This window comes from Strix aluco, chromosome Z (assembly GCF_031877795.1).
Source record: "Strix aluco isolate bStrAlu1 chromosome Z, bStrAlu1.hap1, whole genome shotgun sequence".
Lineage (NCBI taxonomy): Eukaryota > Metazoa > Chordata > Aves > Strigiformes > Strigidae > Strix > Strix aluco.
This window is the reverse complement of record NC_133971.1, coordinates 36360739-36387579: the sequence shown is the minus strand read 5'-3', so window position 1 is coordinate 36387579 and position 26841 is coordinate 36360739. Positions and strand designations below refer to the sequence as shown.

The 26841-nt window shown below is 39.0% G+C and overlaps 1 protein-coding gene across 2 annotated transcripts in view; it reads right to left on the bottom strand.

The window, feature by feature from the left end:
- Positions 1-2900: 2900 nt before the first annotated feature.
- SH3GL2 (SH3 domain containing GRB2 like 2, endophilin A1) overlaps positions 2901-26841 on the bottom strand; it is a 110223-nt gene continuing 86282 nt past the window's right edge. For both annotated transcript variants that reach the window (XM_074813214.1, XM_074813215.1), the window contains 8 exons: positions 22645-22713; positions 20317-20389; positions 15337-15480; positions 13383-13516; positions 11902-12060; positions 10293-10396; positions 6788-6918; positions 2901-4396 (listed from right to left, as the gene is read on the bottom strand). In XM_074813214.1, coding sequence (XP_074669315.1) covers positions 4197-4396; positions 6788-6918; positions 10293-10396; positions 11902-12060; positions 13383-13516; positions 15337-15480; positions 20317-20389; positions 22645-22713 — 1014 coding nt within the window. In that variant the 3' untranslated portion in view covers positions 2901-4196. The remainder of the gene's footprint in view (positions 4397-6787; positions 6919-10292; positions 10397-11901; positions 12061-13382; positions 13517-15336; positions 15481-20316; positions 20390-22644; positions 22714-26841) is intronic.

The following is a 26841-nucleotide window of genomic DNA, read 5'->3' as shown; positions in this document are numbered from 1 at the left end:
GTGTTTGAACTACCAGAGTGCTAAGAGTTTGAAAATAATAAAACAATAATTACAGAGCATTCTAGAAATTCTGAGCTTAAGTCTAAGACAACCTACTGGTGCTTTACAGAAAATTAAGATCAAGTTCATTTCTATAGAATGCACTCAGTTCTGTACAGTGTTATCTGGGAACGTGCCCTAATTCATTACGTCATTTGCCCATGTCATACTCCGCCTGCTCCTATGATGGGAAGAAGACCCATCTGCACAGACCTACGCACACCCTGCTCCCTGCTTTCATGAGTCTAGCCAGCTTCCTCAGCCTGTAGGTAGTCCTGAAGCAGAACTATTACTCAGAGTAGCGAGAGTCATAAAGATTTGAAAGATACAATTGTGAAACCAGGAAATAAGTCCTCATAACAGTTTTCAAGTCTTGTCCATGTGGGAAAAGGGAGAGTTGTTCATGTGTAAAGGGAGAGTTGTCTGTATAATCACTAAGTCAAGCTTCAAATACAAAAGTCTGAGTGTGACTACAATCTTTTTCCTTTCTGGAGGGAAGGGGTATTTTTAAAGAGGAAAAAAACCACCCTCATTTGGCTCAGTCACAAATTTATTTAAGTGGAAAATTGTTCAGGGAACTGTTGGGTTTTTTTGCCATATTTTTCACCAAGTTTCACTTTGCAATAAATGAAAAAGTCTAAGAAGGTAAAAGCTTCAAGAAATCTTAGGGTTCAACAGAAAAAAAAACCAACACCAAACCCAAAATATTTAGCTATATTTGGCAGCTCATAGTTCAGTGCTGGAAGACTTCCTAATTTCCTCTGTGAGGAGCAGTAGTTCTAGGTCCAAGTTTGGTAATTAGGTACCCATGTCACATTTCTGAAGTGTTTCTGAAAACATACACCTTGAGAAGCATGATGACAGAAGTTGTAAGTCTGCCAGTGAAAAATGGATGTTGCCTCCATCAACAACATCTTACGCACTTCTAGAAGGGAATAGAGTCACAGGGCTTCATAGGCAAAGCTTTGAACTACCTGAGATGTAAAAGCAAACAGGCTCCTGCTTTCTTCCAAGCCCTGGATCACACTCTTCATCCTAGCACTGAAGTTTTAAATGCAAACTTTTGTCAGCCATGGTAATCTCTGTTTTGGCCAAGTCAGATTTTGATCTTACCACGTGAGGAATAAAGCATTCTTCAGGTATTACCTGTATGAGAGAGAGAACAGAGCAATATGGAACTGCCAAGAATTGTGTAACATGTCAAGACTGGGCCTATGTCATCAAGTGATGGCATGTAACAGATTTTTTGACTATTCTGTGCATTCCTTCTGGCCCCATTTGTTGAAAGATACATTTCCCTACACCTTAAAAACCAGGCCCCCTCAGCAGGGTGGGACAGCACTGCACACCAATTATCCTTTTGCTCTAAATCATGTAAAATTATCTCTTAAGATAGTTGCTCTATGTTTGCATGCCTTCCACAAACAGTACAAAATAATAATCTGATAAAATAGGGGTGTACTAAGGCCAGAAATGTGTCTCTCAGACCCAGTGGCACTACCTGTGACTGACAGGCCTTGATAATTAACACAGTTAATTAACTGTAACATAGTTCTTAACTGTAGTACATCACCATTAATGTATCTGTTAAAAGTTTCAGGGCCATTGGGTTTGAAACAGACTACTTCCAATCGCTGACAGAAACTTACTTAGAGGCCAGTCCTAGGATTTAGGCCAGAACTGTAGTAAAAAGTAAGGGGACTTGTGCATATACACATTTTTTTCTTTTTTTTTAATACTTTGGGTTAGAAGGGATCTTTAAAGGTCATCTAGTCAACCCCCTGCCCTGCAATGAGCTGAGACATCTTCAGCTGCTCAGAGCCCTGTCCAACCCGAACTTGAATGAGGCTCCATCTCTGTCAGACTCTGACTTGTTCTACTCTGTCAGAGCCTCTGCCAATGTGCATAGGGACATGCCCTAGATAGGCCTATGGGGTTATGTGACAAGGCACTGGCAGTGGGGAGGGGTGGGGGGGATGCAGGGCAGCCTCTGTGAGAGACTGGAGCTGTCTCGTGCCAGACACAGCTGGTTCCAGCCAGCTCCAACGGACCCACTGCAGGACATGGTTAAGTCCCTCAGGCAAGATAGTGGCGACTCAGAGAAAACATACTTAAGATGCAGGCTAAAACTGTGAAGAGGAAGGAGCAGCAGAGAGGAGCTGCTATGGACTGACCATAAACCCTCCATTCCACATCACCCTTCACTGCTAGTGGGGAGTCAGGAGTGAAGGAGTGAATTTGAGCTTGGGAAATGGGGCAGGAAAGGTGCTGTTTTAATGTATTTTTTGTTTCTCATTACACAAATCTACTTTAATTGGTAATAAATTAGTTTTTTCCAAGTCAAGTCTGTTTCGCTTGTGACAGTGACTGGTAAGCAGTGTCCCTGTCTTTACCTCAACCCGTAAGCTTTCTTATTCTCCTACTGAGGAGGAACAGTGAGTGAGCAGCTGGGTGGGTGCTGGGCTCTTTGCCAAGGCTAACTCACCCCAATATGTGTACAACATAGAATATAAAATGAAATAAAATGCTGTGTCATAAGAAAGAAAAAATAAATTACAAGTTACCATGTCTTTAAGCTTTACTAGGAGGTTTGTGAACACCAGCATTCTTTAATGAGAAACAACCTGTGTCCACAAGATTGCATGCTGGTCTTCATGACATTAATTTAATGTGCTCAATGTTCAGTTTATCCTGTTTATGAGGGCCATTATACCTATGAGTTTTAATTGACCGAAGCAATATGATAATGACAAAGTATTTCTCACATTTGCAGGAAAAAAGGAATATGCTTTCTGAAATAAAATTCTTGTTAGCTGAAGTTAGCACAACATATTGGAAAGAATAAAGTAATAATTCACAACTTTATTCTAGTTATTCTCACAGCATTTATTTGAAATATCAATACTTTCCATGATGTAGTTTATACATTAAGCAGTAGGGAATTGTCTTCATTTCACATTATCCAGTACTGAAGTGGCATATTTGAAGCAGCACATTAAACCTCTGAAAGAGTCTGTACAATTTAGATAAATAGAACTCTGGATAACTAAACTAACAGAACTTCTGCAACTGTTACCAAAAGAATGCCAAGAAGCTAGGCACAGCACTGTACACACAAAGTGCAGGAAGGAGGAACACAAGAAAACCAACTAAACATCTGGGAAATGTTTTTGCATATACAGCCACATGTCTTTAATTGCTCAACACAAAAGATAACAAGTTTTATTTAGTCCTCATTGAGGGCAGAATATGCACAAATGATGTTCGAAGAACACATGGTAGACAGAAACAAATTAAGTGAGGGTCATGTTCAGTTGGTTATCGTATTCCTCAGTGAATGAGTTTACAAAGGATACCTGGTGCTTAAGCAGCATGATTTTGTGCCAAGACTTGACAAGAAACAATTAATAAATGCCAGTTTTATTCCCCATCTTGCCCTCTTACTGGCATTTTGGTGAGCATGCTCAAAGTTCCTGAAGGGCAAATTCAGGTGGTTTGTGGTCCAAGGTTTTTACTATAGGAATCCCCATTTTATGGTTTACAGTTTACCTCTGGATGGAAATAGGCCTTGTAACAATAATTAAGAATATAAAAATGAGCAGAGAGCAGGAGGACACACAGCACAGTGGTTCACTTTCTGAGAAACCAGAGGGTCTACATTTACACTGTCTCTGTGAGAACAGCAAGCCATTTTGGTTGAAAGATACAATTCTGGTTAGTCAATGTTAGACCCGTGTGAACTGTATCAATAGGAAGGGACAGATGGCATGGCAAGAATTTTTCCCTCTTTTTATAGAGAACTAAGACTGAAAAGTAATACAGTGGTGATAGGCATTATCTTCCCAATATCACCTTCACTTCCTGCTACTTCACTGTGGGTTACCTGCTTTGCTTGCTGTCACCTTCCCAGCTTCATCTCAGTAATGGCTCTGGTTACCACCAGGCCAGCATGGCAAATACACTAACCCACACTATGGTGGCTCAGAAGATACCATGCATCACCACCACGTAGTATGACAACATGTAAACCAAAGATGCCTAGTGGGAATCGATGACTCTAATCACTGCAGTCTGCACTTGTAAGGTGTAAGAAGCATCATTTTTAAAGCAGTGGTATTGACATGACTATCTGGGTCAGAGGTGGTGGATCAGCCATCCTAATTGGGTAATGGAACTAGAATATCGACATAATTGATGGGGAAGAAACCTGACTGGCCATGAAGCATCCCCTCATACCAGTTTTCATCAATCTGGTTAGTGAGGGTAATGATATCACCCTCTTTAAATCCCAGCTCCCCTTCATTTTCTGGTTCAAAGTCATACAGAGCTCGGCAGCATGGCTGATCCATGTGAACACCTATGGAGAAGAAACACAAAGAAACAATGTGCTTAAAAGTCTCAACAGTTACAGCATCCTTTTTATCTACTACAGATTTTGTTGGTTTTGGTATCACTCATTTGACAGTTCTTTTGATAACATCTAAATTTGGACTGTTAAACTTCATTAGAAGACAACTATCAGCTTTTGGTAGCCTTCAGTTTTCATATGTGACTGCTAGCATATGTCTGAGAATCCTAAAAGAATCAAGATACAGTCAAGCCCACACCTAAAAGCATGTCTACAATCAGTTTGGAATCTAATTTTTATCTGTTTACAAAGCACAAAAGATGAAGCAAAATCCCTAATGTATTTCCAGCTTTACTGGCACAGAGATGCTTTGTCTATTTACCTCAGGTAAGTAGTGTAAGGGGTAGCTTAAAACAACAGTGAAGACCTAACGGAGGCTTTGTCCTTTATTTGGAAATGTCACTGGCACAGCTCAACTGTAAACCACTGTATCCTCTGACTTTTAGTATGAGGTTTCTAAAGACCTCTTCTCCCCGACATTGATTACAGGGTTACCAGGATAGATTCAGAACAAGTTTGAAATTGAAATATTTCTAATATGCTAGTTCATGAACATCTGACCATAAACCCTTAGGATGACTAATGGGTATTATTATAAATCATCAGTTATATGAAATTAATAAATATTCCTCTCATTCTTCATATTCTGCCCCTCCCCAGGAAGTCTCTATAGCTTCAAGCCTACCAAAAGCAAAATTGTTACTGGTCAAAATATTTAGGATTTAGCAGTACTAAAGTGTAAGGAATCTTATATCCCTACCTGACTTTCCATAGTAGAAGTACATGCACTTCGAGTGGTCAGACTGAACCAACACATGCCACTCCACCACAACGGAACTTCTAAGAATACACATTTCAGCTGTTTCACATATACTGGCTTCAGGATGAATGAATTTCAGATTCAAACTGTTTGCATGCTCTTTTTAACCACTCTCTATGGCTAGAAGGCCCATGCTTGAGCTACTTTAGGACAAAAATATTCCAATTCTATAGATCTCAATAGAGCAAGTTTTCAAATACCAGATCTAATTTATTAAATTCTGTAATGAAACCTTCTTTCATTACAGCATATTTTGCTTTATTTGTCATGAAGACTATTTTGTTGGCATCAACAAGCCTTACAACACATGTTTGGTATCCTCATTGCTACCAGCTGAAATTCAGAAGACTTAGCAAATAAACTCTAATGACCATAGAAGATCAGAGCTTTGAATGAACCTACTCAAACATATGTTAAAGAATTTTCAAAGAAGAAGGGGTTTCTCTGAAACCAAGAAACACTTCAAAAGAAAGAAGAGGAAAACATTAATGCCAAAGAGACACAGGAACATCAGTCTGCACTGCCTTAGCACAGACTAGTGTTCATGACACTACGAAAAAGAAGTGAAGAAGAAAATTACTAGTGGCATGAGGACAGCTTTAGCATGCAAGACTCAAGCCACGCTCATGCACAAGAAATCTTCATTGTATCCCCCTCCTCGCTAGCATAGTAAGGAGATCACTAGGAGTTTGCAAGGTTATGAAAGACAATTTACAGTTGCAGGTGCCAAAGGGAGATGCTGCTGCTGCCTATATCTGGGAGAACATCAAACATTCACATCAGGTTGTGATGGGAAGGAAGGAAATTCTGAGTAAATAAATATCTAGTGAAAAAAATCCAGTCTTGCAAGGTGGAGTGTGCTAGCAATTGTGACTGAGGTAAACCAGAATAACTGAGGGCAGGGTCTCTACAGCAGACAGCCCTCACCATAACATGGGATAACAGACCATTACTGTGAGAAACAAATAATAAGGCTTTCTTAGTATGTGCTGATATGAAATAAACACTTCTTTAAGAGATAATTATGCAGTAATATAAATTCTTTATCTTGCCTGTGCTGCTCCCAATTTGACAAAGAAAATAGATGGGTTTGTTGTTTTTAAGTGATTTTTACTTTCAAGCTCTTTATGTTGTAATACCTGGTTTTAAAAAGCAGGATAAGGTTATGGAGGTTTTGGGGGGTTCAGGTTCTGCATTTCCATGGAAAACTTCCCGTTGTTATTCTGATTTTCTAAATGCCTATTTTCTAAAGATCTGTATTTCAAGGTGAATTCAGTATGGCAGCATCTCTCTGAGCTTCTAAATCTTTGACCCAAAGACACATTTAAAGCAGTGGATGATCCATCTCCTGCCTGGGGATGTGAACACTTTTCAAAACAACAGCTCAAACAGCTTTCTCCTACACCATCCTCATTCTCCTTTTCCCTCACTATGGAAGAACTAATATCTAGATTAGTTCTGCATTATCGCAAAACTCAGACAGAGTTGGCTTTTCTTTTCCACATTGCTACTGCCATTACCTGATGGTTTGGGTGTGGTGGCATGGGATATTCCTCCATTGTGCTGAGTATTGTCACCAGTTGTGAAATCCAGGCTCATACGGGGTTTGGGTTGGTATTCTCTCCTGGGCTGAGACGATGCCTCTTTAATTCTGCCAAAACATAAATGTCAAGAGTTAGTTTCTTGTTAACAGATGAAATGCACCAAACATCTTTATTTCCATGGCTGAAGTTCCCATCCACCAATCATCCAGACTAAACAAGTTTCGGTATTTGGAGCAATTTTTTGTTTACAACATTAGTTTAAATTACCAGAAACCACCTGATGTGACTATGCCATGAAGTTGTTAATTTTTCTTTCCCTCCAGGAACCTAGAATTTTGTCTGGCTTCCTTTTGTCTAAGAATAACAAAGAACTTCTAATGGAGAAAAATCTGTTACGTGATTAGAAATGCTTACAGAAGGGCTGTACAAACATCTCTGCCCCCATTTTTAGTATGATTTTTCCTTCTATCCCTGGCAAGCCTTAACTATTCAGTTGGTCAATGCCAACTCTTGTCATTTTGTTAGAAGACTGTGGGGGAATGTACTGACTTCAGTTGCAGACTTAGTTAATTTGTAATTAGGAATACTTATTTCACAAAAGCACACAACTCCAGTTTTCCTGACTCTCAAAAAAAAAAAAAAAAAAATTCATTTCAACTTATTCTTCTAATTGAGAAATCTAGAATTTCTATGAAAGGGTACTTTTCAGATTCCAGGGTAAAATCCAGGGAAGGGATGATGACAAAATCAGAGCAGCTTATACAGAACAACTGCCACATATATTTGTAATACTGTATATGGAAGAACACTTGAGTAAAGACCTCCATATTTAAAGGACAAGTTGGTTTCTCTGATCTTCTCTAGATCTGCCTCAGACTTGCTCATGGTAGCATATCTTGGTTTACCTATGGAAAAGCTCTGTTTCTAACTTAAACAGTTTTGGTCCTGATAACAAGGATTTCCTCACCATCCAAAATATTATCAATATTAGTCCCCAGAGCCTGCTTTTCTTCTTAATAAAAAAAACATAAGCATACTAAAAACATAAATTAATGAAGTTGTCAAAATAAACTTAGATGAAAAGACCTTGCTGTGTTTCACTCATTAACATAAGTTACTTTCTCAAAACAGTAAAATTTTGAAGAAAACCAAGTTCTAGTATACTTAATACTTCTGTGAAACAAACACCACTTTTTACAGATTATAAACTAGTAGGTGACAGTTCTAGTGACTTGCTAAAAATTACCCAAAAGCTCAGCATGAGCCACGTTTCTTGAGAAAAGAAACATCTCCAAGGAAACCATTCCTGCTTCCCAGCTGCTCTGTAACAGTACTCTGTCTTGAAAACTGCAGCCTCCTTTTGGTTGATGAAAAGGAAGAGTTTAAAAGGAAAAGCCTTTGCTGGCCTTCCAGACTTTATTAATTTTATTGCAAATCTCCCAGTCTTTGCAAGTTTCTAAAGTCCCAGTTCCTCAAATCATGGTATTTTAAGGAAGTTTATGCCTTCCATTAATGTGTAGAAGAAAAATGAAAATTCTTGCACTTGCAGTTCCTGAAGAAAGTTTTGAAGCCTAATCTAAAGGGCCCAGAAAGCATAGAAGACTCGAGAGCATTTTCAAATTTTTCACGGTTTTTGCAGTCTCACATTTTTTAAAAATTCTTTGGATAATATTTTAAACAGGACAGTCTTAGCAGTTAGAAGACATTGTCCATACCAAACAACAGCATAACCAAGTTCCATTCACATCTTTAAAAAGTATCTAGAAAACAGGCAGTATGTGCTGTAGACACCACTGAGAGTGAACAGTAACAAATTTGCTCAGCTTAAAAGTAAAGCATTGTTTATTTTCTGGTCCATATGGTCAAAACACAACCCCCAAAACCCAGGGCCATGCATTCTTTGTCACCTGCATATCACCAGCAGGAAAAGACAAGTAGTTCAAATAGTAACAGCTCTGCATCCCTGATTAACCCCTGGCATAAGTATATCACGGTGCTCTTCTTTGTGTACAGTGGTGCACACAAAGGATGATTTAGCCAGCAGAGTCTATACAATTAGGGATGCAAAGTAAGTTTATGCAAAAGATTTACTTCAGCTGATCTATAATAGCACTCTGATGCACAGATCTTGAAAAGCTAAAATCATTCAGAGCTGAACCTTAAAGCAAGGATACTGATGGTTTACCAGAAGTTTCAAAAGGGCAAAGGATTATCTGAATTGATACAGGAAGAGAAATCCATTGCAGAGAGAGGTATGTTCACTTTATGGTGTAAAGCGTGTGCCAACAGAACAATGCACCTGCTCCTGAGGATTGTTTAATGCTTCTGTAAAGTAAGTGAATTTGCAGTATTCGTTTGGAAGTGCTGAAAATCTTTCTGTTAGCTGTTTAAACAGTACTGCAAACTGTATCCAGAAACAGCTTGCTGGGCAGCCTACCTACCAAAACAAGTGCTGCTCCTAATCAGAAAGAAATTTTAAGACTTAGAACTGTAAGAGGCTTACAGACTGTGTGCTCTGAGAAAATAAACACTGACAGACCCAGTAGTACCAGAAACTAGATGCACACTAATGACATCAGAAAACAGCAAAGAATGATGCAGGATTAAAAAGCTGTCTTCACAAGTACGTGAACATTATCTGCTCTTGTAAATTACATACAGCTCTTAGAAAGAGTTTTCCAGAACCATATGGACTAAAGAAATCTTTCTTGTATTGTAAGTTTCCTTGAAGAAGGGCGGGGGGGGGGGGTGGGGTGGGGTGGGGGGGGGTGGGGAGGAGGGGGGAGTAGCTGATAAACTTTTACAAACATTATTTTCCTCATTTCAAGGAGGTACAATCTGTTTTGTGTTGATAGAAACAAAAATTCTAAACTACAAATTCTAAAATTCTGTTAAAAACGTATTGTATCAATTCTGAGACAGCATATAGAAAAGGGGATGGAAGAGGTATACTCAGTTAAGCATTGTATCAAGTTTGATCTGACAATAAAGCTGGAAAAAAGTAGTATTTAATAAGGTGGCAAATGATGGAGATCTCACTAACGGGCTCAGGAAGATCTTCAGGTAGATGAGAATGTAACAAGATACTATTTTTCAATAGCAATCATTAATATCTTCTCTCAGAAAGCCTACTTTGTGAATACATGCAGGAATGGTAAAGAATCCAAAGTTGTAAGTCCCACTGACTTCCAATATTTATAAATGCTTGCTTTCAGTTAAATCAGTTAAATGTGATTTAACTTTTAGCTTTACTAAGCTGAGATGCTTTCCTCAACTCAGTCCTCATTCACTCATACTCAGAGGTATATGCATCTCCAAAACCTCTAAAACTTAGCTTGCAATTGCCTAATGAAATGGCCCTTGTTTTCATAAACATACAATTAACAACTTGCAAAAGATAACAGTGCTGCATTCTACTCATAGGTCTTCTGCCTCTGTAAAACAAAAAAACAATTCAACGAACTTATAAAAAGTGCATTACCTATCTTCCAGCTTAGAAGTAACTCGCTGCAGGATCTGTGTGGCCTGCTTGTGGTACTCCAGCTGGGCTTGTACAAGAGCAGAAAGCTGGCTCACTTGTTCAATCTGAGGATTGACATTAAAACGTCAGATCTTAGGTGAGTACTAACAGCTCAGCAATAGAAAGTAAAGACCACTGTCACACTGACACGGTAAAGGCAGTTTTACTTATCTCTCTGAGAATTTGATTCATCTTTGTAGTTCATAAATAGGTACATATCAGTCTTTATTACCATGCCTGGTTATGACCTGATCTGGAACAGTAACTGCAACTCTTCTCCACTGATCATCTCCATGGCTGATTTGCATGAACAGCAGCCTACAGACCTACCTCATTCAGCAAACATATGAAAGTAAAAATGAGACTGTAATGAGAGCATAATACACCATCTCCCTCCCTGCAAGGGGCACAAAACCACAACATGGTTCTGTTGTATTCTGGCCTGTGAAACAGACTAAAACAGGAAGATACTACGTACTCCTGGATGCAGAATAATTGTAGTGAAGGCAGATAACGTTCTACTTCATGAGGGAAAGACCATGCAAAACTCTTGTGTGGTCAATGCAATTGCTAGCAGTTTCCATAATACACAATGCTGCAATGGTTAATGCAGGCCAGCACTATCTGGCCACACGGGGCTGGATGTTACAACAAGGGTTAAAACTACAGACTTTTTATACTTCTTTCATTTCAGCACAGCTATACTTAATTTCTAACATGCAAATATTTTCAGGTTTGTTCTGGCTCCTCTACAGCAATTTGGTAACAAAATGAAGAACTAAATTAGATGTGCGTTTAAATAAATCCAATCATTTACTTTAACAGAAATATTTAATCTGAGTTTCCTTTGACCACATATTCTGTAAAACAGACTTCAGATGAATGGGTTTTTTCCTCCAAAAGAGATAAATTTTTATTTTTGCTTGATTTTATAGTTTCAACATTAATTATAAATAGAAGATTAAAAAAACCTAATAGATGCTCAATCCTAAACCAGTCTGTAAGCAAAAAATATGCTGCAGAGTTAGATTTGAGCAGTCACATTAACTTTGGCTTTCCTATTTGCTACCGCATCTGATTACAGCAGAGACCATGGGGTTGTGAGTTCATAGTCTCTGATCTTTACCAATCCTTTCAGCAGCTCACACACTTGAGCAAAAGCCTTGGCTCAAACCCTAAAACCACAGCTAAGTAAAAGTCATGACTTAAATTTACATAATTCTACGTAGAACAATATTTTGGTTTTGTAAATAACACTATGCAGTTAGGAAGCACCACAATGCTACAGAGTATTTATGTTCTTTATCTCAGTTACCTATAAAATACCTACAAAACACCTATAAAATTAGTCCTACGTGTGCATGCTGTACATAGGTATAGCTTCTGAGCCTCTCACTGGGTCCAACAAGGAGGTAAGTGCTTCCCCACTGTATAGTGACAGGAATCCGTGGCATCATGGATTTAATAAGGCTTTCGAGTTTCAGACTACTTTAGACTGCCTTCACTGCCAAACCAGTATCTTTCTCAAATTTTTAAGATTCAGGTTAGCGATTAACAAGGGCTATCTCACATCCATCTCCAGAAGGTTGAACATGCTTGACTCAGCAATTTCTTTTGATTCATCAAATTTCTCCAGAGCTTGGCGAAGTTCTTCATCAGGGAGCTTGCCCTGTCTTTTCTTTTTGTAATCAAAATCCAGGCGTCGACCCTCCATTTTCTTTAGGTGATGCTAACAAACAAAAACGCAAACACAAGCATAGAATAAAGGATGTTTCCCAACTACCCTTATACTGCACTGTAATCAGATAGACCATGTGTATTTGCAAGGATGTGCTGTTTGCTGTGTATCAACCCCTCCTCAGAGGGAAGAAATACAGAACAATGAAGTAGGTGGTTTTATATATAGTTTAAGAAGCAATGGTGCGCTGCTGTCTAAATGACAGACCTTCAACACTGAAGAAAGGCCATGCAGAATGCATAACTGCAATTGCCAGCTGTATAAAAGATATGTGAGCTTCTAGCTTTTTAACTCTGATGCAGAATTACCTGAACACTATGGTTATTCCCTAGCTGTTTAAGAGAAAACTCTATTAAAAGCAGAAGTTAAGTACATTTTCGCCTGTGTAACAGTTCTCATAAACAAAGCAACACGGAAAATATTTTTATCTCTTCCATCAGACCACCAAAGGATCTTAATGTTATCTTTCATTAAAGATTTTCTAGCTTGGTAACTGATGTGACATTCATGTCTATCTGTTTAGCAGCTGCCACATCAGGCTGGCCAAAAGTTAATGCTACTAGCATGAAAATGATTACTTTAGGTGTTTACTTTCCCTCAGAAGAATCTATTTGTCGTCTACTACAATATTTATAACTTGGACAACTTTGTAAATTATATCAAACTGCCTAAGACATCTTTCTTCCACATATATTTAACAATATGAAAGCCTTAATTAGCTCAAACTGTTACTTACACAGATAAGCATTTGCTGAACTGGGAGGCACTTTTACTTCCACAGTTATAAAATTAGGTTGTGTCTGCAGAAGTATGTGTGCAGACAGATTTTTTTCTGTAAATGCTGGCTGGTTCTTGGATTACTAATTACGTAATTCATGCAAGCAAACAGTGCTTGTGTTTAAAATTCCTGGGAACGTTTCAGACATAGTCTTCCTAGAGACAAGAGTAGTGCCAGTCTAGAGGCGACTACTGAAATGCCCTCACATGTCAAACACTAGAAAATTGAATGTAAACATCTGTTCCACTAAATAGTGAAATGAGCTTTCAAATGGTAGGATTAGAGTACTGTGTTCATGCCTGCATAAACTTGACAATGTTAACGTCAAAAAATGTTAGAATTTTGATCTTTCCCTTTCTAAATCATCAACAAGAGAGACAGAACTGAAAAGTAAAACTCAACCTAAAAGAGACTAAAATCAGATCATCTGCAACACTGAAAGCCCATTTTAAACTACACAACAAACATAAATTTTGAACATATACACAGTCTGCACATTTGGCACATTATTAAAATGCCACAGTGAGGGGAATACCTGTATTTCTCTCAGATCTTTGTCATGGAGATTCTGAAGTGGATCAATGAAATTTTGTTTCACTTCCATGTCTAAAGAGTCCTTGACCTCGGAAAGCTCCTTCATAGCTTCGCCCACATCTGCAAGTGCTGGTCCTGAAAGAAAAGATGTCCAGTTTATCTCAAAATAACTTAGTTCCAAATCACTGTAGAATGAAACTGAGTCATGGAAATTTCAGTTAACATTTTAAGTCTCAAGTTTAGTAAAGAAATAGAGTAAGATGCACTGTGTGAAAGGGCAACATGGATTTTACTTCTGCAGCCCCCAGAGTTTACGTCTTGTATCACAGCTCAACTTGAGGATCCACACTGTGTCATGACAGTCTTCTCCACACCCCTCATTGTCTGTTCATTCCTCACTCTGGTGAAAAAAACATGCTAGAAAAGAATTATCTGTATTTGCTCCAGTGTTGCCATCACCAGACACTAGACTGTATATAGAAATAGCTGTAATGCAAGCCTGTTTGTACCAGTGAGACTGGTGACAGTATCAAATGTAAAAATTCTTAACAATTTCACAGAATTTTTAAATGAAAGACCTTTTTGATGAAACTATCAACTTCATATACCTACACAAGTACATAAACTTCAATAAGAATCAGCTGCCTTCTGAGAACTCCTCCAAGATTAACTTGAGGGCCTCAGAAATTACCACTCTGGTTTACCTTCTCTGCATAAAAACAAAAGCAAGAAGCTCAAAAATACCCTCTTGGTTTGAGGTGTAGGTTGGTGAGGAAAAATCAACTTTCAAAGAATACAACGTGTCTGAAAACCTAAAAATGTGATAAATCAGAAGGAGCTTTGTCTCCCAAGCAGCGTTTGCCAGCAATGCACTGCAAAACTAGAGAGCCTGCCAGACCTGGATTAAGAGTGACAAACTGCCATAATAACTGCTATTAGTTATGAATGTGAAAATAATTGCCATATCTATTCTGCTGCATGCTACTGTAATCATCAGGGAATATATAGCAATTTGCACAAACTAAATTCTATTAGTTCTTCATTTTCCCTTTAAAATGTGTTTAAAATTTAGCAAATGAGAGGCAACCAATTAAGAAAACAATTCAGTAGTCTTTAGCACAAATCAACCTTTATCTGCCAAGCTAACTAGTAAATTATATAAAACAAACAAAAAGGTACCTTCTCCATTGCAGATGTCTTTACACCAGGAACAACATTTTATGAAGATTCAAATAGGAAATAGAATTTTCATAGTCCTATTTGAGGATCCTGTGTGTTGCCATATAAAAATGGCCACAGAGAAGCCCAAACAAATTGGACAGAAAGACAAAGGATCCTGTCATGAATGTCATCTCTTCTAGTTAGACCTCTACTGGTGAAGAACACAATGTTAAATCTCAGTTTAACATTTCTAACTCAGGCAGCTGTAAACTCATTTGGGTCTTGGAGGGAGGAGTGGCTGACAGATAGGACAGGAGTATTCAATAGTGCCTTAAAATGTGGAATTTGGTCAGAAAAAAAGGTAAAAGTCTATTAAAAATCTTTTAGTCTTTATTCCTTGCCTGTAATGAAGACAGTAACATCTATTATAAGGATTCTGAGGACAAAAGGATTTTGTTCTACATATGAATAGACAACAATATGATTTCTGAACATGTACATTTTTCATCCCAACACATCCCCAGTAACATGATCTACAACAGAAAGCCTAAAGCCTATATGGATATGGGCCAAAATTTGACTTTCATGCACAAGAAAAGAATTTCTAGTCCAAATCCACAAAAGATACTCAACAGGCCTAGACCGACCTTAAAGAAGTCTAATGAAGCAGAACTCTAATGCTTCTTGCAGAAGTTTTTCCTTTATAAGAGCACAACACTTTAATAATGAAAGTTATATTAAGTTTTACTACCATTTTTATTGTAGTATAATGCAAAGGGAAGTAATCAAGTTACCAAAGTTGCATTCTTCTCCAAGTTCTCGACCAAATTTCAGCATCGCATCTGCTAGCAAGGCTTCAGCCTGAGGGTAACCTGGTCCCTTTTCCTGGCCTCGAATTTTTGACATAGTGTTGATCATGCTGAGTTTAGCTCTGGAAGCTGAAGCAGACAAGTGACAGAGATTACAAGTGTGCAATAGTTTGACTACACAGGCAGGAAAGCACTCTTTAAATTTATCTGAGCTACCTACAATGTATTTGAAGGACATAATCTAAGTTTAGGACTAAGCCCTGTTTTTCATCGATTATTTTTAGAGCAAAGGAATGAAATGTTGTTGATCACTGACTTTTTTTCTGCTAGTAGGCCAGAGAGGAGGCTCTGTCCTGAACTTTAAGCAAAAGCTTCCCTTGAAATGACTTGGAAAGAAGAAAGGTCAGGAACATTTCCAAGATAGCATGTTTGACACATGCTACAATTCAGGTAGAAAAATCTTTAAGCTATCCTCAAATTCTTAATCTTAAAATCCTTGGGTGCCAGATGGATAGCAGATTGAGCCAGCCTTCCTCTCAAGGAAAAGTCCAGACTAGGTACACTCAAGATTAACCTGTGGTGTCTCACATTTTTAAATATTTTAAAGTTTTTCTTTTGTAGAATATTAAATAAAACCTATGTCCCCAAACATGATGTCCAACAACCTTTGAAACACTTTTTGGTTTTTATGGGGATTTGGGGAAACTTCAATAAACTGTACTTTAGCTTGTACTTTATTTCAAATACAAAACTACAGATCTAAAGAAAGCACACAATTATCATAATTGATGAAAACAAAGACAGTAAACGTAAAAGAACTAATTTGCTTGATGATGTACTTTAGTGAATTTTTGCAACTACAGAATAGGAATGGCCTGCAGAGAGTGAATTAATTAATGGCACTTGACTTCAAATTTTTCCAGCTAAATCCTATTGCCAGCAAAGTTGACTCGGTGGGTGTTTCTACCTACATTATTGTGTGTGCTACAGGAAAGCTGCTATGAATGCCTCTACCTTCCTCCTTGCAAAGGCTTGACTTCGTTAGTTGCTCTTATGAATTAGTATTTCTGTTTACAAAACATTAGTAGCTCACACTGTTGTGTGCTGATTTCATTGCTCAAAACTCAACCTTGCACACATTTCTGCAACAAAACAAAACATTAGCAGACTGGAGTCAACAAATGTTTTGCTCTTAATTTATTGCTGAAAGTGCACATCAAGAGATGGTTCTTGTTTCACTTTGTGGCATACAAATGTATGCACAGACATAGTAACAGAAACAGACACAGAAAAATCAGGCAAGTGTCATATAACTTATTTTGGCTGAGCAGCAGCTATGAAAGGATAACATGTTTTTAACATATAGTAATTACAGTTTTTTAAGCTTTCTCACTACCCTTGAGTGCCACCAGATCATGCTTTTCAGCATCTGAACTTCTTGACGCCTTCTGTTTCTACCCACCACAAAACTGCAGTCAGCAGACTGGCTCACTGTTCAGTATAAGAAACTGCATTTTAATCAAGTGTCTGGCCTTTAAAAATGGCATCAAAATGGTGGTGGCAATGGGAAAATACAGAAGCACAAAAGAAACTAAGGCACAAACAAAATCAGTCAGGGGAATGGAGGCAGCAAGCTGAATTAAAACAGGAACAAATGGAAGTATTTTCAGAAATAAAAGAAAAAATGTAAGAAGGAATATAAAAAAATTAAGTGGCTATATTCTGGACAGGCAGTTAAAGAGTAAAAAGCAAAAGCTACAGGAAAGAATGAAAGAGATAAAAGGACAATAACGGAAGGGCAAGAAATAAATCATAAAGAGATAAAAGGTAAGCATGAAAAATTCATGCTTCAATGATTAATCTAATAATTAGAATCCTGATTTAGTAGGCAATCTTAGAATACATCCACCAGTGGTCTCATTCACTTTTCTTCTTTTAAAGTTGACTCCAGTAACTTCCATGCGAGCAGAGGTAAGTTCGTGCCTAGTCACTCCCAAAATCCCATCCTGAGCCTTTTCATTCCTATTGCTTTATTGTGCCAGTGCCATGTGCTTTCTTCTCTAAGTTATGTTTCAACCTGAGTGAGGACAGGCAGAGATGTACAAAACACCACATGGAAGTGACCTGAACACTTGATTCTTTTCCCAGTTGCACTCCCTCTCCTTTACACTGACTTTCATGGTGTCACTAATTACTCACCTTCATACTAAGTGTTAACAGAGCCATGGTGAATCATAAAAATACCACTAAAAGAATTTGAAAGAAACTTCAGCACTGGGTTCAACTGATCATTCTTCATACTCTCAATCTTGTTCATCCTGCACCTATTTTTCTTGACATTATGATCAGGTACATCTGCATGGAAAGTCTTTGAGACTTCATCCTGCTCAATTTTAGTTATTTTCAGCTATTCTTCAGGTTTTTTCATAATTGAGAAGTCTACAAAGCTATCTTTTTCATTCACATTAACCTCAGGCCAACAACTCTTTCAATAAACTCACCTTTGTCTTTAATTTCCTCTTCCCTTTCCTTCCCCTTTCTTTTCCCCTTTCCTTTTCCCTTCCAGCATTAGTTAATTGACTGTTTAGTGAAGTTAGACAATGCTGCATACTTCATTTATTGATCCTTCAAAACACCATGAAGCAACTGCTTTCTAGCACTGCAGTACTAAGTTACCCAAGCATATAGATATTTTCAGAGCGTATCTTACTTATCAAGGACTATGTGCTACATCCCAAACCCTCTTCTCCCTACCAAAGCCAGGTAAACTTTTAAAGAAAATATTCTGTTAAATACTGCTGTTAAAGAAAATTTTTTTATTAGATTTTCCCACTCTTCCCAATGTAATGTTTCTATTTTTTATGAAAATGAGAAATCAAACAGGAAATACTGGAAATCAGCATTTTTGGTGCCCCAGACAAATAATAATATAGTTGTAGGGAGAATTTTAAAGAGGAAGTTTTTTATTTTATTGAAAAAAGTAGTTTTCCATGTAATTCTTCTCACTATAGGAAGCCCTTTTGCAATTGTCATAAAACAATCTAAGATCAGGTGAGAGCTGAAAAGAGTCAGTCGTCCCTTCCTCTTACTCCATCTGCTACTGTTGCCCATATGTAGAATGAATAACATGATCTCATTTGATATGCAAGAGGGTAAATCTTCCTCCTGCCTACTACAATTTTAATTTTCTGATCCTACTTGCACATGACACAAGCAGATGAAGGGATGTGTAGCTAGAGTATGGAAAATGCTCTTTCCAGCAGCACTGCAAACTTATATTAGCCTGAAGTGCCTGAAATCACACCATTAGCTACTTCCAGAAATTTTGCTCTCTACCATTGCTGTGAGTCTCCTTCATGATTCACTGCAATCATAATCACTCAGATGTGTCAGGAAGGCAGCCAGAGAAGCACTAAACAGTGAAAGCTTATTACTCAGTGTATACGATGTTGCACAACAGCAGCGTGACAGTAGTTAACAATTTTATCACTAGCCCCATAATGTTTGTCAATCCTACTGCTTTTCCTGCAGAGTGCTTGTTGACGATGAGCAATGAAGCTGTGGACTCAAGTCATAAACAGTATTTCATCTGTTGACATAGAAACCGTTCTAGTCATCATTATATTCTCTCTAGCAGTTCTTGAACTTGTAAATACTGTTCCTTGATTTTTCAATCCATTGGCAGCATCATCAAATAATCCTCCTTTCCTCTGTGGTCTAACAGAAAACTATCACCAATTAAACTATACCAGCAACAGTCCTTCATCCTACCACACTGGAGTTAAAATATTTCACACACTGGTTCAAATTTATTTCCAGCTATTAGCAACCAAATTCCTCACACTGAACGAGTGAATTTGGTCTGTACTTCCATGAAACTCTAAGATAGTTATGGTAGGTAGAGGGCCTTATTTTACCTCCAGGCTAATTTTGCACAAGCATAATTCGATACCAGCAGTGAAGCTGGCACTAACTTATGCTAGTATCAAAACCCTTATGTTCCTAGATCACTACTGGAAATCTTCAAGTTCTTAAATTTAACGGTTTACTTGATTTTAACAGCTCCAGATCACCCCTCCCTGTGAGGATCCTTTGGCAAGAGAGGAGCATGCAGCTCTCCATCAGCCCAATCACAAACCCCTTCTTTCATCTCCCTATAGAAACCAATCATTTATTTCTATTGTGAAATAGAATATTTCTATTAGTCATCTCTGATTACATCCATTTATTTGCCCTTTTCTCCAGTTCACCATCAACAGCTCTTTTGCAGCCTCCATTTTGTAGTAACTCTAATGAGGATGGGACATCTTTAGAGGACCAGGTGAAAGGTGTTACGTCTCTTACTATGCCCTGGAGGAAGTTTCTTCAGAACTTTGTCTTTCTTCCCCATGTCAGCAAGGACTGCCTGGTCCTTTTCCCTCAAACATGGTGAATGACTGTGACTGCAGAAGAAAGAGGTGTCTCATGCAGACACCCCCACCACGCCTGATCCTGATCCCTACCCATGGGGCTGATTGCCTGGCCTTGGCCAGTCACCAGAGCCAGGGAGGTGCCTGATGCCCTGGGCTGCTGCTGTCCCTGGCTGGAGCAGTGGCATGGGCCCTGGCTGCCAGGCCCTGCCCTGTTGCCTCTGGGGAGCCCACAGCCATCTCCAGCTCCCAGGGCAACCCCCATGCTCACAATGCTGACATTCAGATGCCTGCATTTGGTTTCTGGGCATGTGCTGCCCCCTTACCTAAAGCAAGAACACACAAAAGGAAAGCAAGATTCAGAGCCAGTCTCCATTCAGCCTAACACAGAAGCCTGTACTCATCTCTGTCTTTTACTTCTCAGTAACTTCAACAATTTTGTGTTACTCTTAAATGCACCAATGAAGATGAGATCTGCCTCAGACTATATATATTGGTGAGGAAGACTATTTTCAAAAAGTGCTGCAAGTACTGTGAGACTGTGAAATTACATTACCTGGATTGGGCTGAAGATACTCTATCGTCTTTGCCATTATTTCCATAACTGCCCTGCTGGTAACATCCACTTTCTAAAGGACAGAGAGTTACACAAAAAGAAACATGAAAAAAAAAAGATGTTAGACAAAAGGAAGATGTTTTTCTCTATTCTTTTTGTTCTATTAAATTCTTTTAACTCTTCGTAGAATTATATTTTTGTGTCCCTGAGAACAGCCTTGGTACCAGAGTGGTGGTAACACCTGGAAAACTACCAAAGCACGAGTCCACCATTTCAGTTTATAGCAGATCTATTCTCAGGTGAGGCCATTAGTACAAAGTACCTCAGGATGGTTAGGAATTTGATACGACTCATTGTACTGTGCTGATACTTTACATCATCCTGGGAAGCACCCACAATAGGAAAACTTTTTGATAGAACAGTCACTGAAAACTACTTGAAGAATCAGTCATCTCTGATCCCCTAATAAGTGGAAAATGAGGGGAAAGCAGATGTCAATCAAAATCAATCACCAGTGATAAAATGGGCTGTCTACCTCTTTCAGAGCAAGTAAAATTGGGGTAAGGAAGACTAGGTATCTCTCAGTTTCCAATCTGAAGAAACCTATCAGCATAGTTGCACTGACCATTTATTTCCCCTCACTGACTCCATGAAGAAATATTTTATATTTCAGAATTTAAAATACTTCAAACGGAACAGCATTACTTTCTTCTACTGTAACAGCAATTCTTGCCTTCTTAAGAAGTACTCCACATCAGCTTTCTAAGCTGCATACAGCAAAGTATGCAACTATTTTCCCTCACAGAATCAGGCTTCAAAGAAAAAAATGCTGCTCTGGCAGATTTGGGGATCCCCATAACCTGTCCTGCACTCTGCATTTATGAAGACACATTGTGTTTCTCTGCAGGGTAGCTGGTGTCCCACAGAGTGAACTCCTTTACCAGAATGGCAAGTTCCTATTTTAAAAAAAGAACACCTGAGATAGGCTGGTTGCAGCACGCTGTGATTGACGTCTTTCCTGTTTCCTGTTGCCACCACCATCTGCCCAGTCTTGCTCTATGCTTTACACAAAGAAGGAGAAAAGGTCTGCCTGGCCTAGGAAGTAGCTGAACTGCCTGGTAGAAAGCCCAGAAATGGCTAGAAGACTGCAGAGGAGAGAGGAGGTGAGGGAACAGAAGGCCAGGAATAGGCAGAAGGAGCATGTCCACTGCCTCCAGAAATGCTGGCAAGGGACAGAGGGCCAGGCGGTGGAGCATGGAAGCAACTGATGAGTTTACTCCATTATCTTCTCAACTCTCAGTGCTCTCAACTCCCAGGCTGCTGACCCATGCCACCCATGAGCACTACGTGGGACTCACCTCTGGCTGCTGCAATGTCCTATTTTCCACTCTAAACCTTGCTTTAGTTTTCTGAATCTTTGTTAACATCTTCCAGTCTTGACGGCAGTGCCTATACTTGTAGCACATTCAAAGGCAAGCTGGGTGGAAGGGGAGAAATCAACTATACAATACTTTTGCTTTAAGAAGTACAAAAGATATGCCCTTCTCCTTTGTTTTCCATTCAAGGTTTTTTCCCCATCTCACTATACAAATGTACAGATAAATAGTTTGTTTCTCTTGATCAGAGTTATATATCAGGTACGTACCCTACAAATCACCTAGCAGTAGCTTGTGTTACAAGATTTGACAGCACTTTTCAAAGTCAAAGCCAGAAAAAAACCTGCTTCTACTGATCCTTCCAACTGAAATATCACTGCCACACACAGCTGTGGCTTTTTTTCTTACCCTCCATAGAAACACTCAGTGGTACCACTGCCAGCCTCACCAAGCAGACTGCTGGGGCATTAGCCCCATCTACCCAAGGCACTTTGCCAGTGGAGGCTGCCTAGCAGGATCTCTGAACCTGTGAATGTGAACCTGTGAATCTCAGTGCCACTGCCAACCCACTTCAGCAGACAGCTCTTGCTCCTGCTGACTGATGCTCAAGGAGCTAAGGATTACAGACACCCTATGCCACTGAAATGACCATCTTGCAGACAGACTCTCTATTTTTAGAGATCTTTACAACGGTTTAACTGAAACCAATTTGTAGCTGACATCAGCCTCAATCTCTGAATGAAATGCTGGCATTATAAAGAGTGACATATATGATGTATGCCTCAGTTAGAAAGCAAAAAGAAATAAGAAACAGAAAGCTCAGTCCTGCTGAATAAAATTTAAGTCTTTCAAAATTATTCAAGTGATTCAGGGACAAAGGCTTTGAAATTCCTGTCATAGAAAGGAAAAATGAATGATAATAACAAATATACACATCTGTATTTAGACTTACCCTTTCCATTTCTTTGAAGTCATCATCTAGCTTGGTTCCTTCTGCACCTCCTACTTTTTCACTCACTTTCTGCAGTTAAAAAAACAACAAACAAATTCAACAATAACTGAAAAATCTAGCCACTGTGTTTTCCTGGGGAAATATGGGTTTTTTCTGTAAGTTGGTACAACAGTCAGACATATTTTTCTTTCTGAAAAACTTATTTCAAACATACTTTAACTTAAGTTAAACAATCAGAAAATAATATATTACTGCTTAAGTCTCAGAGACCCAACCTTCTGCTGGTGTCAGAAGTACATATTATTATGTCTTTGCAAGATCACACCTCTATTTCTCCATTGAATGAATGTCTGTATCTTGGAACTTATCAAGCAATCTATCAACAATGACATATGTGTATTCAGCGACAGAAATATCCATGGTTCTGTGTGCTGATGAAAAAGGAGGTGACTTGATAGAATGAACTGGGGAAGGAATCAAGGTGCTAAAAAATTTCTCATCAGAGCTGAAAAATGGCCCCAGCTGCTTTGCCCATTGCGCATCAATGCCACACCAAGGGTAATAATCACAACTAAGAACAGAGCAAGAAAGTCCCAAGGCCTGACTCTAGCCACCCAGAAGGCAACAGGCACCCACTCCTGAGAACTCTCATAAAGGTACTGACTCAAGCCACAACCAGACCTTCACCACTGAAAATCAATTTTATAAATAAAAGAGATAGACTGATACAAAAACCGCTACATTCACACCATGCAAGAGCTTGAGGCTCACATGAGTTACATATAAAATATGCAGTTGACAGGTCTATTAGAAAAAATGAAAGAGAACATTGGTGTCATGTCTTTAGCAAATACTCGGGTTTTTTATAAAATACTCAGTTTGAAAACTAATTGGAAAATTATTTTGTGCTACTGTTTCATTTCCCTGATTCAGTGGAACACATTGAACAGAGTTTCCCTTTACTGTCAGTAAAAGTGATAGTAATGGATTTGAATGGTAACTGCTATGGAGCATCATTCAAAATGGATTTTGGCAATTGTACAGTCAGTCACAAATTGTTTTAGTGGTGTAATTCCACAACTAAGTCAATTGCCTATGATCCAGTGAAGGTACTAATCTTTCACTGGGCTGGTATTTGTCATAAGAAATTCATGATACATATGACTTTGTTTTCTATCCATTTTTAGCTCTTTGTACTGCACACCGTTTAACTCTACAAACCTTCCTAGGTGCCTCTGAATCATCTGAATCACCTTTAGACTGTTTCAACTAAGCATAACTACTGATATCAGTGAAGTGACTCCTGCAATAAACAAGGAGAAATGAAAGAAAAATTGTACTTTTTTTTCCTCTTGGTTTCAACCACTGTGTTAATTCTCTTACAGCTTTCTTTTAGTATCAAGAGGAAGAAGACCCAGAGCCAATAACTCACATGCCATTAATAAAATACAGACATTTGATTAATTTCAAATTCACTCCAGTTCACTCCAACAAAGCTGCAAGTGCAGCATGGCCAAGCACTTACTAATGCAGGCTATAATTATCTGTGCAATAGAAAATGGCTATCAGATCTGTTTGTTTTTTGTCAGCTCCTCACAAATTAGTACCCAAAATGTTGCATTAATGAGACATCAATACTATGAAACATCGTAAAAAAACCAAAGAACTTTATTTATCCCTCGTCATGATTTAAACCCGTCCAGCAGCCAAACACCACGCAGTCACTCGCTCATCCTCCCCCGCCCAGGGGACGCGGGAAAGAATTGGAGGAATAAAGGGAAACTTGTAGGTTGAGATAAAGACAGTTTAAAAATTGTAATAAAACCAAACAATAACAATACTAGAAAGTACGAACAGATAATGCACAATGTGACTGCTCACCACCCGCTGACTGATACTCAGCCCATTCATTACTGGCTAGTGATCCTGAAATACCAAGATCGTGCAATCATAATCCTGGAAGAGAGAAAGAACCCTCACTCCTTCCTGGCTGCCCCTCCTTTATACACTGAGCATGACATTACATGATATGAAATATTTCATTGTCTAATTTGGGTCCAGTGCTCGGGCCATGCTCCCTCCCAGCTTCTTGTACACCTGTGCACGAGCAGGACATGGGGAGCTGGAAAGTCCTTGATTTCCTAGCAACAACTGAAAACATCAGCATCTTATCAGCATTCTTCTCATACGAAACCCCATACTGAATCCAAAACACAGCACTATTCTAGCTACCAAGAAGAAAAATTCACTATATCTCAGCCAAAACCAGGGCACCCTTCATTCCTATACAGAAGAGATGTGCAAATCCATGCAGACACTCTCTTGTCATTAATCTGAATGCAGGTGAGTTTGTGTGGTCTGTATTACTGAACTTGTTCCTTACTGAGATTAGCGAAGTGCCACAGAAAATCAGTGCTGTTAGGAATAATTCTGCAGTGGATGAGGGATAGATTCGATGTCCTAGAAGATGCTATTCATTTGCAGCTTCTGTGAAGATGGTAACCAAAGAAGCATAAAAGACCAGAAGCTTTCTTAACCAATCCATGACTGAATCTTCTGCAAATGGACCTCCTACTACAGATGATATGGCAAAATCTGCATAGGAGCTTTCTACCACAAAGATTTCAGGTCCCTGAAAAAAACAGTATGCAAATATGCTAGTACTTAAATGTTCAAAACAGATTTTGAATAACTGAAGTTTGACTCTAAGGATACAAAGTACCCAAAGGTAATTAATAATCCAGGCCTTTTAACTGTAACTTTACTTTTCATCACTTTCAGATATTTTCATAGTTGCTGAGGATTTGCAAAGACATGGCTTATCATCCCCACAGATGCCCTAAAGATCCCATCTCACATCTACAAACCATAGCAATTAGTCCTTTCCTTCATATTCATCATTAATCTAGCTGAGGAATGTATGACACTTCATAGTGCAGCTCTGTAGTCTGCTGGAGTGGTCGCTGCTATGTCAAAAATGCAGGTCATCCCTCTCTTCTAAACATGCTTTCCATTTTTGGTCACTTTGTCATTATTAGCCTCACAATCACCATTATGAGTCACTCATTTAAGGTGACTAACAAAACTATGTGCCAAGCAGAAAATTCATTTGTAAAGCTCTAGTTCAAGTACTGTTACAGTCAACAGAGGTGAGTCAAAGGAGAGAGACAAGCTGTGAAGTCTTCAGACCTTCTGGAGCTGGGTCACTCTTCTTTCAGGGTAGTTACATCATAGGCCCTCCAAGAAGTACCTTTGAAACAAAGAGGTTCACTAAACAGTCAGAATTCAATATGACTGTTAAGCAGGTATTCTTTATTAATAGCACTGGGCAGCACTGGGGATTGCTCTACCACGAGTGCCACACCAACTAACAAAACGCTCTGACTAATATACACAAAAAGCATACATATTAATCCATTTCCTGGAAAAGGCAGTCTTATGCTAATGGGTTCTCAGAATTCATTTCAATAGTCTGAGCATGCGTAGTAAAAATAGAATTACGGTCTTCCTCCCCTCCTGGGTGTCCACATAGTCTTCCTCACACTGTCCGCTAGTTCAACTTTAGGTTTCCCATGTCCATATGGTCATGGAGTTACGTCATTCGTCCTTCAGCTCCCGTTTGTTTCAAGGGGTTTGGTTTAAAGTGGATTCCGGTTGCTTATCTTGACACTGGCATCTTCTCAGGCACTTGTTTTTAGGTCCCTGTTATCAGGGATGTACTCAGGGAGTTTACCAGACTGCCCAAAGCCTGTTTTATCTCCACTGGGCAAGGAGTTACAGGTTTCAAAACATTTTACAAGTGGGTAATGACTACAGAGGGTAGTTAGGAAAAGAGTATATATGAAAATGAAACCAGTTCTAAAAAGAACCCCAGAAGAGTCATTGTAGTGGGTGACTCCGTTCTGAAGGGTGTCGAAGGCCCAATATACAGACCAGACCTGCCTCATAGGGAAGTCTGCTGCCTCCCTGGGGCCTGCATCTAGGACCTCACGGCAAAACTCCCCACTCTAGTGAGACCCAAGGACTACTACCCTCTCTTGGTTTTTCAGGTAGGTAGTGACGACATTACCAGGAGAAGTCCTAAAGCAATGAAGAAAGAATTCAGGTCCTTGGGGAAACTGATTAAGGGGTCGGGGGCACAAATTGTGTTCTCCTCCATCCCTTCAGTTGCGGGGATGGATGACGAAGAATACAGGA